Raw genomic sequence first — 14,050 nt, 5'->3', positions numbered from 1 at the left:
AAATGTGCAGTAGCAGATGGCAACACTTCAGCCAATGATTTGCAATGACAGCTGGAATAAGGCAAGGGTATGTCTCTACTGGTGTCTGCATTGGTCATTGAGCATGTTATGAGGAAAGTAACTACAGTAAGCAACAGAGGAATTTTATGGACAAATTAAAAAACACAATTGGATGACCTCATTGTCCTGCTTAGTTCAACACATTACTTAAAGGAAGAAAAGAAACAGCTTTTGGCAAAACCAGCAAAACAAGTTGATTTATTAATCAACAAGGCAAAAACAAAATATATGGCTATCACTGTCCCAAAAGTAACCATTAGAATAAATGAAGAAAAAGTCCTTTTGCCTATCTATGGAGTGAAATATGCAATGATCTCATGCTAGATGTTATCAATGCTAGATGTCAAGTAACAAATATCAAAAGCAGCAAACAACTTTCATAACAGATTTAGAAAAATAACATGTCTGGCACAGACATAAAGACAATTTTTAACATTGGCATAAAATCAGTCCTCCTTTATGAAGCAGAGTCAGAAATCTACAGCAGAGACTGATAAAATCAACACCTAAGAACTGTTATACTTTGCCAGACCAAAGATCTACCTAGCTCAGAATCCTGTCTGCCAACAGCAGTCTATTCCAGGTGCCCCAGTGTGAATGAACAGAACAGGTAATCATCAAGTGATCCATCCCCTATCACCCATTCCCAGCTCCTGGCAAACATGGCCTAGTGACACCATCCCTGCCCATCCTGGCTAATAGCCACTGATGGACCCCTCCTCCATTAATTTATCTAGTTCTTTTTTGAACCTTGTTATAGTCTTGGCCTTCACAATATCTTCTGACACAAAGTGCCACAGGTTGACATGCACTGTGTAAAGAAATACTTCCTTTTGTTTGTTTTAAACATGCTCCCTATTAATTTCATTTGGTGTCCCTCATTCTAAAGTAAATGCCTGCGGAAGATCTTCCAAGTCAATTGCAGGAGTTTCTTGCAATGTTAGAATTTCTAAGAAGAGCAAATCAATCTAAAGTATCAAATATGGTAAGAAGAGGATGGAGGTGATATTTAGGCTACCAACATGGCTTCCACAGCAACTGATAACAACAACACAACCCAGAAGGACGAAAAAGAGGGTGACCTAAAGAAACATTACACAAAATAGAGAAAGAAGCCATATTCCTCAACATGACCTTCAGAAGCCTGAACAGATGAGCACAAGACAAAGGAGCAGCAGAAACTGGTGGACCCCTATGCACCAGAAAGTGTGGGAGGATAAAGAAAAGAATAGAACTTTTTCCTTCACTGCCCAATTTCTTTTGTTCAGTTCTGGGGTTAAATACTAACCTTGCATTTATTACTTTTTTATATTAATGATATTTAGGAATCTAGTTTAGTATCAACTAACTGAAGGATCAAGTAGGAAGAGGAGAACAGAGAACTGAGTTACCCCTGCTTAAAATAAAAAGTCTTTTTGATGGATAGTGAGCAAAGATGACAAAGGAAATTATGAGTGAGGTGAAAGGAGCTTGGTTTAACTCTAATCAGATTGAAAAACTTCCCCCATCTAATTTCAGCACAGGAACCACACATACACACACACTTTGTGAAATGGCATGCAGGCACGACAGATGCTACTCTGTAGTTTGGACTAGTGAAACAGGAAGTCCCATGTGCTTTGGTTGAAGAACAGACTGCAAGTGCAGGTGATCAAGTGGATGCACAGTAACTTACCTACTGATTCAGATTTAAAAGGTACTCTTAAAGAATTTAATAAGGTGTCTAACAGATGAGATGTGTTAAAGAATACACCACATTGATATAGATCCCACTGTTTTGCCAAAAATACAAACAGATACACAGTGACTAAGGAGTTTGACTGCACCCAGGAAAAGTGGAGGCAAATGTGCAAATGAGAAGATCACAAATCAAGACACCATTAGAGAGGCTCATGAATATGCTAACATATCTAAATAGATTCATCCCTAATTTGTCTATTTAGTGCTCCATTTAGAATACTATTTTAGAAACATAGGTAAAGAACTGGAAGGAATACCACAAGAAACACTTTCGGGAATTAAAATGTGTTACAGAAGAACTGGGACAGACCTATTTTGAGATTCACAGAAGACTTAAGATCTGAGCTGATGTAAACTCACATGGGTTCAGGACTTCCCTACAAGCATTTACAATTAGAAGTCATGGATGGGTACAAATTCAGTGACCAAAAGTAGTATTACCAAAAGTAGTAATCTGAGGCCATCATACTGCTCCTGCTCCTCTGGTATGGGTTTTCAGAAGGTGAGGTTAGAGGGAGAAGGATAGATATGCATTAATTGAGAGGCTGTTCCCAATATGAGGGGCTACACTGCAGAAAGCACAGACAGACGAGGCAGAAGGTGACTGATATACTGCCCCTTTACTTAAAATCTCAAAATCCTGGGGCCACTTCTAGAGGGAGGTGAGAGAATGGAATGTATGTGCACCTATTTACATTTAATTTTAAACAGCAAGACACAATAGTAAAAGCAGGTTCATGAGTCAAATAAAAGAGTGGTGGCAGAGTTAAATTTCAGGTTATCAGAGGACATATTTTAAAATGCTGTCCATTAAGTTACTAAGAGATGCTAAATTTGATGGTGTTTCTGTGTGTAATGTTTTGTGATCTCACTTCTCAGGAGATACCATAGCTTGCAAGTTAATACTAGTCACCAACTTGCCACTTGCTCAAGACGACAGAAACAAAGGTAAAACATACACAATGTGTTAAGTTTAATGGATTGGTCAGTTCCTCATGCTAGATAACCCATATAGAAAAAAATATGACAAGCATTGAAAACTAATCACTTCTTGAGATCTCAAGATGAGATCCAAAGTTTATATTACCCATTAGCTCAACAAATCAAGATGAAAAACACTAACAGCTTTCTATGACATCTGTAGCTTATGGAAACCAGTAAGATTTGAACACTCACAAATCAGATGTTCATTGGTAGATTATATGTCCAGTCTGGGGATAAAATGCGCACATACTAAATGAGATTCTATGTATACCCTTAAAAAGTCTGTGGCAGAAATGTGTCAACAGGATCAAGATACCTCCCCTTAGGAGGACGGCGCTGCTCTGCTAGGATTTTTGGAGAAGGTACGGTTTAAAACTCTGTCCGCTCAAAATTTCTCACTGGAGCATAAAGTATATTTTCGTTCCTCCACATTTGAATGAATGAAAAATTGTCTCACTGATTCTGACCAACTTTTCTTCCCCAAAAATTGGGCACTGGCAGTTTCAGCACAAAAGGAATTTGTTAGAAAAAGTTATGAGGAGCTGTAACGGGGACAGGGTAAAATAGAATGAAAGCAGGAATTTAGCAACGTGTGTTACCCATGCCTACTATTATTTTACATTAGACAGATATGGTAGACATACCATGACTTTTTTTAAAGTCAAAAATACAACTATAGTATGTGTTGGCGGAAGAAAAACAGTATATTTGTATTAGTTCCTCTATCATGTGAGGAAAGAAAAACTATACCCTGAATACAAGCCTGTGTAGAGAAACCCTATAGTTCACACATAGGACATGTTTAGAATGTAAGAAAAGTGTAACTTACATGGCATTAGTAAATTGTATATGCGCACACTACACACATACTCACAGCTTGTTACTGCACCCATTGTAGAAAATGGTAAAGCATCATGACTTCTATGGGACAGGATTGGGCATGTATTCAATACCTCACATAAGCTGTTTTTGTTGTCATTATTTAACATTCTGAACATTCATAACTGTTCACATAAAAGAACAAATGCAAAATATATCTACTGTATAGAAGGAATGAATGCTACAGTTGATTATATTTTACAATCTAGCTCCAACTCCAATTTCTTTATTTACAAAAGTGTTTGATTTCTATATTAAGAAAATTAACTTTAGATAATGAATAAACAATCTTGACTAATGTTATTCTTACATCATGTTTTCACTAAAATACATTTTGTTTTGGAAATAAACCTCTGGCAAAGAATTAGAAGGAAAACTCAGAAGATAGTAAAAGCCCCAAAGTATTGTATCTTATACATGGCAAGAGAGAAACTACTTTTTAAAAGATTCTGTTAATGCTAGTGCATTTTACTACTTCATCATCCACCCTTGTTCAGTATACCTTCATTATAGCACATAGGTTTCTCATGGAAAGTTTGCGCCCACTGTCTTGATTCAAAGCAGAGTAGATGCATCCCTTGATGTCCTGGTGTCATAAACAGATAGCTAAGGGTTAATGTCTCTTTCACCAAAAGCACCTGACCAGAGGACCAATCAGGAAACCGGATTTTTTCAACTTTGGGTGGAGGGAATTGTGTGTCTGGGGTCTTTGTTTTCTGCCTGCCTGCTTTCTCTGAGCTTTGGAGAAGTAGTTCTACTTTCTAGTCTTCTGTTTCTAAGTGTAAGGACAAAGAGATCAGATAGTAAGTTCTATGGTTTCTTTTCTTTGGTATTTGCATGAATATAAGTGCTGGAGTGCTTTGATTTGTATTCTTTTTGAATAAGGCTGTTTATTCAATATTCTTTTAAGCAATCGACCCTGTATTGTATCATCTTAATACAGAGAGCCCATTTGTATTTTTCTTTCTTTTTATATAAAGCTTTCTTTTAAGACCTGTTGGAGTTTTTCTTTACTTCAGGGAAATTGAGTCTGTACTCACCAGGGAATTGGTGGGAGGAAGAAATCGGGGAGATCTGTGTGTTGGATTGCTAGCCTGATTTTGCATTCCCTCTGGGGGAATAGGAAAGTACTTTTTGTTTCCAGGATTGGGAACAGAGAGGGGGAGTCTCTCTGTGTAGTTTCACAGAACTTGTGTCTGTGTATCTCTCCAGGAGCACCTGGAGGGGGGAAGGGAAAAAGGATTATCTCCCTTTGTTGTGAGACTCAAGGGATTTGGGTCTTGGGGTCCCCAGGGAAGGTTTTTCAGGGGGACCAGAGTGCCCCAAAACACTCTAATTTTTGGGTGGTGGCAGCAGGTACCAGGTCCAAGCTGGTAACTAAGCTTGGAGGTTTTCATGCTAACCCCCATATTTTGGACGCTAAGGTCCAAATCTGGGACTAAGGTTATGTCACCTGGTCATGTGCAGCTTTTGAACTCCAACCATAGGAAAGTTTCAGGCTTTAGAAGACTTGCACCCATCTGTAAGTCTAGGTTTTTTTAAAATCCATAGCTATATGCAGAACCAGCGCTAGGGGTTTTAGCGCCCTAGGCGCATGGCAATTTAGCTGCCCCGCGCCCTAGTCCCGTGGCTCCGGTGGAGCTGCCGCAGTGGTGCCTGCGGGAGGTCCACTGGAGCCACAGACCAGCGGACCCTCCGCAGGCACCACTGCGGCAGCTCCACCAGAGCCGTCTGCCACCCCCTCCGGCAAAATGCTGCCCACCAATAATCCTGGCGCCCTAGGCGATTGCCTAGGCCGCCTAAATGGAAGCGCCAGTCCTGGCTATATGGAAGTTATCTTTTTCTCTACAGTAGCTTTCATACTGTAATTTCACTCCAAGAACTACATTCTTTCCAGAATGGAATGAAGAAATCTAATTGAGTGAGTAGACAATAGTTTCATAAAGGCAAATAATACTTACTCATCCGAGACATTCAGATCATATTTTCCACCAAGCTAGTAAGCAGCTGCAGACATAGCCTGCTTCCTATCAAAGAGTCCATGTACAACATACTATACCTCTGTATCTCTGATGGTTCGCTGGTAGTTTTTCTAAACCATAACTTTCAAAACATATGAAAGCTATTTTGTATTAAAGAAAGAAATATGCGTAGACCGCCCCAGTCACAAATTTAAGACTAATCCAGAAACACTATTGGAGGTGCCAGAAGTCTGCTAAATGTCTGAATGCTACATTTGGCATTTTTATTATTAAGAATACAAGTGCAGATCAACTTCATCAAAGAATGAAAAATAAAACCACTTCAAGCATGACACGCAAGGAAAAATACACATAGCTCATATTATAACAGCAATGAAGTGTTGCTTAAAGTTTCTTTAATATTGTCTGGAAAAATGATCCCAAAGAACTAGTTCTAAAATAGCTCCATTTTTTTTTTTAATTCCCCATCTTTCAATATCTTAACTTGCCACCTCTGGGTATCAAAGTGGTGGTAAGCAGAGAGCTACTTTACAAATCTAATAAAGCTTTAAACCACGATGAGAACGGACCTTACAGAACTTGATGGACTTTGGAATTTTATCATTCTCCCTTCAGATTTTTAAGGTATTTCGTTTAGCTCATTTTGAAGATATCTATGTATATTCACAAGAACCCTTACATACACAGGCATTGTTACAGGCAATTCACTAGATGCTTAGGGCCAAGTTTTCAGAGCCTAATCTCTGCATTTAGGATGGAAGAATGCCATGCACTGCTACAGACTACAGACCAAGTGGCTAGACAGCAGTTCTGCAGAAAAAGACCTAGGGGTTACAGTGGACGAGAAGCTGGATATGAATCAACCACGTGCCCTTGTTGCCAAGAAGGCTAATGGCATTTGTGGCTGTATAAGCAGGAGCATTGCCAGCAGATCAAGGGACGTGATCATTCCCTTCTATTCGGCATTGGTGAGGTCTCATCTGGAGTAGTGTGTCCAGTTTGGGCCCCACGCTGCAAGAAGGATGTGGAAAAACTGGAAATAGTCCAGCGGAGGGCAACTAAAATGATTAGGGGGCTGGAGCATATGACTTATGAGGAGAGGCTGAGGGAACTCGGATTATTTAGTGTGCAGAAGAAAAGAATAAAGGGGGATTTGATAGCTACTTTCAACTACCTGAAAGGGGGTTCCAAAGAGGATGGACCTAGACTGTTCTCAATGGTATCAGATGACAGAACAAGGAGTAATGGTCTCAAATTGCAGTGGGGGAGGTTTAGGCTGGATATTAGGAAAAACTTTTTCACTAGGAGGGTGGTGAAGCACTGGAATGGGTTACCTAGGGAGATGGTGGAATCTCCTTCCTTAGATGTTTTTTAGGTCAGGCTTGACAAATTCCTGGCTGGGATGATTTAGTTGGGAATTGGTCCTGTTCTGAGCAGGGGGATGGACTAGATGACCTCCTGAGGTCCCTTCCAACCCTAATATTCTATGAATCTCTGCACATACAAATCAGGAGTGCAACTATTGTGTACACAAATGCCTGGCCCTTTAAAAAAACCTGTTCCTAAGATGTCTCGTGAAGATATTTCTCAAAACTGATTTTGTGTTAGCAATTGTTAAGAAAATTAAAGCTACAGTGAGGAAAACTACACTGCAAGTTACTACGATTAGGTGAACAAGAAACTATTATCTAGATCATGCCTTCCCATACTGAGAAGCCCATGGACACTGTCCCTAGAAACTGAATAGGTTACATAGAATAATCTACTTGTACATGTCCTCTCAAGACGACAGAATTGGTGTGGCATAAAAAGGAGACATGGCTGCCCAAATGCTCCAGGATAAGAAAGTCACCAGAGACTCACACATCAATGCCTGTCACTAGCACCATTGCTGTTGCTTACCTTCCCTATGGCACTACAGTTTCAAATGGAGCTGTGCTGCTTACCAGAATCCCATGTGACTTCATCACAGCAGCCAGGAAGAGAACTCACAGGAATTAATGCTGCTTCAAATAGCATTAATTCCAGGTGAACTATACATATGAATATTTCCATGGTAAACAAAGGAGAATACTGAAGAGAGTAGATGATCTAACTCCACACCTTCCTGCACCTGGCTCCACTCCAAAAATTCCACAAAGCCTGGCCACTCCAAAGCAGCCACAGGGGAATTCTAAGAGTTCTCAAATGTGTGAAAGTGGCACTCTCTCCCGTCTCTACTCCTACCATGCAGCATGATCTTTCAGTTTTTCACCTCCTCTCCTCAGGCCATGTCTACATCTAAAATTTTGCAGCGCTGGTTGTTACAGCTGTATTAGTACAGCTGTATAGGGCCAGCGCTGCAGAGTGGCCACACTTACAGCAACCAGCGCTGCAAGTGGTGTTAGATGTGGCCACACTGCAGCGCTGTTGGGCGGCTTCAAGGGGGGTTCGGGGAACACGAGAGCAAACCGGGAAAGGAGACCAGCTTCGCCGCGGTTTGCTCTCGCGTTCCCCGAACCACCCTGCAAACCGCAGGGAAGGAGACCTGCTTGTTCGGGGAACGCGAGAGCAAACCGGGGAAGGAGACCAGCTTCGCCGCGGTTTGCTCTCGCGTTCCCCGAACCACCCTGCAAACCGCAGGGAAGGAGACCTGCTTGTTCGGGGAACGCGAGAGCAAACCGCGGCGAAGCTGGTCTCCTTTCCCGGTTTGCTCTCGCGTTCCCCGAACCACCCTGCAAACCGCAGGGAAGGAGACCTGCTTGTTCGGGGGCTCGGGGAACGAGAGAGCAAACCGGGAAAGGAGACCAGCTTTGCCGCGGTTTGCTCTCGCGTTCCCGGAACCACCCAGCAAACCTCAGGGAAGGAGACCTGCTTGCTCAGGGTTTGGGGAACGTGAGAGCAAGCCGGGGAAGGAGACCAGCTTGATTACCAGAGGCTTCCTCAGGTATGCTGGGATACCTGCTTATTCCACGGAGGTCAAGAAAAGCGCTGGTAAGTGTCTATACTTGATTACCAGCGCTGGATCACCAGCGCTGGATCCTCTACACCCGAGACAAAACGGGAGTACGGCCAGCGCTGCAAACAGGGAGTTGCAGCGCTGGTGGTGCCCTGCAGATGTGTACACCTCCTAAGTTGCAGCGCTGTAACTCCCTCACCAGCGCTGCAACTTTCTGATGTAGACAAGCCCTCAGAGCGGAAGGACCTGGACTATTACCACACAAATAAGGGTTATTTTAATTAGATTTTGAGAGAGAGCATGAGTTGCACTAATAACCCATTTTATGGATACTTAGAAGACAGGCAAGATGGATGAGGTAATATCTTTTATTGGACCAACCACTGTTGGAAGGGACAAGCCTGAGCTTCACAAAGCTCTTCTTCAGGTCTAAGAAAGGTAACCTGAGTGTCTGAGCTAAACAGAAGTTAGGACACTCACGCTAGTTAGGATATAAATTTGCAGCTCCACCTATAAATGAAAGTTCTATCAAGATTTCTGATTGTTATTTATGTTACAACAATCCCTAGAAGCCCCATCGTATAGCCACGTAGTAAAAGACAACCCATGCTGCAGAACAGACTCAAACAGAAAAGACCAAGAATGGAAAAAAGGATTATGTCTTCCATTTTACAGATGGGGAACTGAAGCAAGAGAAAGTGACTGATCTAAGCACACATTGTGTCAGTGGCTGAGCCAGGAACTGAACTCCCATCTCCCGAGTTCCAGTCATTGCTATGGAGGCCAACCTTCCCCAACAGCAGGTAAAGGCTAATCAACAGTCTGGAATAGGCTAGTTCGTGATTCAGCAGTTAACAATAATGGTGAACTAATAATGTTTTCTAGAGATGAACAACTGCTTTGGTATTTAAAATACAGCAGGCTCCCAAGACATATGACAAAGCAGAGAATATAGAAAAAACAGACAGGATGGAACAAAGTCAACCAGTGTTCTGGACCACACCTCTGCAGTCCTATAGCATAAAAGCATGGGAGTCTAACACGCAATCCCAACTCTGTGCTTCATAGGTGACAATATTGCCACGTTCCTGCCAACGTGCCCCAAGGAAACTCTTTCCCATCCACAAATTTGGAGATCAGTTTATTCATAGATTCCAAGGCCAGAAGGGACCACTGTGATCACCCAGTCTGACTTCTTGTATAACACACAGAACTTCCCCAAAATAATTCCTAGAGCATGTCTTTTAGACAAACATTCAATTTTGATTTAAAATGTGTCAGTGCTGGAGAATCCATCACTAGTTAGCCATGAGGACTCTTGACCACTTGCACCGGATTCATCTCCTAAGCCCACTCACACCTTGATCCACTGTTGGAAGTTATTTATTCTCCTCTTCTGCTAAGGGGATTCTGAAAGTTGCAAGACGTGAGGTGTTTGCCCATATATGGTAGGAAGGAAGTTCTCAGAACTTTGGCTCTGTTTCATTAGGAAGTATCTGGAACCAACGTGTGCGTGTGTGTATGGTGCACATGCGCAAACATCTGCCTGGCTTTTTCTAGTGCCTCAAGGGCCTGTGTAGCCATGCTGCCCACTTTCTACGGAAATATTGCCATAAATGCAATTTAATGTTGTTCTTTTGGGAATGCATCGATTCCTGGCACTGCCTGCACTGTTGCCCATGACTGACAACACTGAGATGGTTTTAATTTGTCTCTCAGGCATGGAAGGGATAGTTTTCTCTCTATCTCCTGACAGAGTCTGGCCTGAGCCATTATGCAGTGGTGGTACGTATCAGCAATTTGCAGGCAGCCCTGCATCATTTAAACTCTTCTTTAAAATGGGAATTAAATTTCTAATCCTCCAGGTTCTGGAAATAACTTTTTCTGTGTGAAATGGAGAGAACTGAATGAGTCCAGCAGCGTGGCCAGCCCCAGGGCCAGCAGCAGTGGCTCCATACGCCCATTTCCCAGTACAAGTAGTTATCACACTGTGCTTATCTAACAGCAGAGCAGAGCCCAGGAGTCCAAAAAACTGTTAATTCTGATGAACCCACCCATAGGTAAGAGGTTCTGGTCAAACTATGAGTATAGTTACCTTCAAACATGAAGGATGCTTTTGTTCACTTTTAAAAGAAAAAAACGTAAAACAGACTGCAAGTAATGTGTGCCATAAGTGATGCATGACTTTAGATAATTAACTGCAAATAACTACCAGACAGCTGGACAATCTGTTTTGCAATATAGAAAGCTGGACAGTCCACAATGGTATGTCTTGAATTTCAACACTAACCTAATAGATTTCCTGCTGACTTTACATCAACTTGTGGTACAGGTGCAAAGGCAAGTGTGGGAAAAACTAATCTAGAAACCGTAAGAGCAGCTTCTCAATTCCATAAACAGTTTATTAAATCAATTACAATAGCATACACATCAGCTCTGGGTATTAAACCTGCTCTGCTATCATAGACTAATGCAATAAGAATACTTGGAAAAAGTCAAACAGTTCTCTACAAAGCTAATAGACATAGACATCTCAAATAACTGGGAATTGCTCCTGTCCAAATTATTTCTGGCTATTCATGGGTCTCACAAAAGACAAGTAAAGGGGAAATAGTTGTCTTAGTCTCACTGGAAACATTGCTTGAAGAGAAGCATAGCATATGTAATAGAAGCTAAAAGATAAGTTATCAACTGCAGCAGCAGCACCTACTATACTGAGGACATAGGAATTACTTTCCATTTCATATGCTCGTTATTTCTTTAAAAATTCCTGTTTGGAAATAAGTTTCAATACCTGAACTCAGATTTATTTTAACATCTCAGTAAAAGCTTTTCAGCATTTTTGTGTTAAATGGAAAAAAATCCAAAACCCAAAATCATATTTCCTCCCCACTCAAAAAAACCAAAAACCAACCAAACAAAAAATCATCACACAACTTTCTTCCACTTTTGGGACATAGCCACAGCAAAAATGGCTGACATTCTGAATACTAATGCAGTTAGCCGTTACTGAGGATGAATAACTTTGCTTGCTGTAAAGACAAACCATACAACTGACAAAGTTAATACATCATTTTTGAAATTCCCTAAGACACCTAAGGTATCTTCAAGTACTATAAAAACGAACAGTAGTCAGGGGGCTTGAGAAATGCATTGCACAAGCAAATGAGCCAGGAGCCACTGCTGCAAAAGATATTATTTAATTAAGAAGACTTTTAGAGAAGATTGAGGCTATTTCCCTAAAAGGAGGGAAAACAGGTGGCTTTTTTTTTCTTTTTGGAGGGCTGGGAGAAAGTTGTTAGAACGACTGTTTTATCGTTGCTGGGGTTATTGTAAAATTAACTGCAAGGGCACCTTTGTACAGGCATCTTTTTATTATTTAATCCAAAACAAATAGCTATTTTATTTTAAGTGGACTTTGCTCAAAACTAGCCAAGAGGCAGTAGTCAATCTGTGCTCCCTCACATCCCACACTAAAACATACATTTTTGGGAGGACCTTGAGAAAGTGGTACAGTAGAGCAAGGTAAACGGGGGGGAGGGGGAGGGGTTCTCCTGCTTTAATTATTTCTAAAGCTTCATAGGAGTATTAAAGGGACTGATCCAAAGCCCACCAAAGTTAATGGGAAGTTTCCTATTGACTTTGATGGGCATTGGATCAGGTCCCATATGAATACACAGCATATATACAGGTATAGTATGAAAGTTAAGGTTCTGCATTCAACCTTTAACTTTGCTCCTTAAAATGCAGTCTTCAGATACTGTGTTATCTTTAGATATCATGTTATGTTACCTTACAGAGTACCAAAAACTCTATAATAATAGTTGAGAATTAGTATTTAATATGTAAATACTGTATTGTAATTCTTATTGGTATGCACAAAGGGAAAAGTTCATTCTTTACTGTCACAGATACAGAGCAGTATGGTTAACTGTGCAACCTTAGTGTTAACAATGAATTATTATGGAAATATAATACGGACACATAGTACCCACAGAAACTACTTAACTCACATAAAAAATAGAGAGGAAATTGTTAGGGAGCTACTAACATGGTCTTCATGTTGTGTATAAACCTTCTACATATACAGATAAAGACAGATTTATATGCTAAGTCTGGGGTAGGCAACCTCCTGGCACGTGTGTCGAAGGCGGCACACCAGCTGATTTTCAGTGGCACTCACACTGCCTGGATCCTGGCCACTGGTCTGGGGGGGGGGTTCTAATTTTAATTTAATTTTAAGTGAAGCTTCTTAAACATTTTAAAAAACTTATTTACTTTACATACAACTAATAGTTTAGTTATATACTATAGACTTAGAGAAAGAGACCGTCTAAAAACGTTAAAATTTATTACTGGCACGCGAAACCTTCAATTAGAGTGAATAAATGAAGACTCGGCACAGTATTTCTGAAAGGTTGCCGACCCCTGTGCTAAGTCGTAGGAACATATCTGGATAGTACCTTACCTAAAATATGCTCTTCTGAAACCACTAACAACAATATTTCTTTCCTTACAGTAATTACAACTATAAATTTGCAATAAGAGTCACAGTAATGACCATGGAATGCTTAGTACCTGCAAGGTCCAAATTTGATGGAGAACTTCACATTAGAACTGTATTGTGAGTTTTTGCACACACCTACATTTGTATTACTTGTGTAGAAATGTACTGTGAAAATTTTTGCGTTGTGTCAGAAGTGTAAACCTCAAATGCCAAATTTTTGTAAACATTGTTTTTACATTTTGATTTTTATGTAAATGCTAATCCTCTCTCTTAACTTTCTCTCTGTTCCAAACAGCACTTATTAAAATGAAAACAAGGTTTAGTGTGCAGAAAAGTATTTCTTAATTTTAAACATTTCTCTTTAAAATTCTTCACCTTTTAGAGTCTGAATATACACAAACCCTCCTAAGCAAGTGTTAAGTCTGGCAGTCTGGAAGACAGTGCTTTAAAGGGTTAAACATTAGCCAATATAAGTATTAAATTCATATGTCTTTATAAAAGTAGTTAGTTTGTTTTTGTTAAAGAAAATTTGTGTCTGCACTTTAAAAAAGTTATCTAAAGCTTTTGGTTAGTGTGTTCTCTCCCTATGTTTTTCCTGATACTGTACCTCACAGGTTTTCTCTCTCGCAGCAAATCTTCCAGACTCTTTTCACAGTGTTCAGCAGTCACCACGAGCCTCTCTGATTAAAAGAATACACCAATAGCAATTTTAGAATCTGGACACACAGCATTATCTCAACATTTCATCAGCTAGTGACAAAGAGAATGCCTATTTATTTTAGAGAACTGTAAATATCTTGGCATACACTGAATATAGCCGCATTATACATCTTTTGCAATGTATCTACTTTAGGTTGGGGAGCTGTCTGTGGCGAGGACTGGTCTGTCTCCCAAGATCTGCAAGAGTGAGGGATCATCTTTCAGGACAGGCTGTAGACCTTTGATGATGCCCTGGAGAGG

The 14,050-nt window shown here is 40.6% G+C and overlaps 2 protein-coding genes across 3 annotated transcripts in view; one reads left to right on the top strand and one right to left on the bottom strand.

Annotated features, from left to right (window-relative positions):
* NPNT (nephronectin) overlaps positions 1-14,050 on the top strand; it is a 665,225-nt gene that overhangs the window by 276,094 nt on the left and 375,081 nt on the right. The gene's annotated exons all lie outside the window — the stretch shown is intronic.
* Positions 1-14,050, bottom strand: part of TBCK (TBC1 domain containing kinase) — a 180,532-nt gene that overhangs the window by 149,185 nt on the left and 17,297 nt on the right. For both annotated transcript variants that reach the window (XM_050944493.1, XM_050944494.1), the window contains exon 3: positions 13,698-13,770. In XM_050944493.1, the coding sequence (XP_050800450.1) occupies positions 13,698-13,770 (73 nt within the window). The remainder of the gene's footprint in view (positions 1-13,697; positions 13,771-14,050) is intronic.

The sequence above is a fragment of the Gopherus flavomarginatus genome, chromosome 3 (genome assembly GCF_025201925.1).
Source record: "Gopherus flavomarginatus isolate rGopFla2 chromosome 3, rGopFla2.mat.asm, whole genome shotgun sequence".
Lineage (NCBI taxonomy): Eukaryota > Metazoa > Chordata > Testudines > Testudinidae > Gopherus > Gopherus flavomarginatus.
The sequence above is the reverse complement of the archived record's forward strand: the minus strand, read 5'-3'. Positions and strand labels throughout refer to the sequence as shown.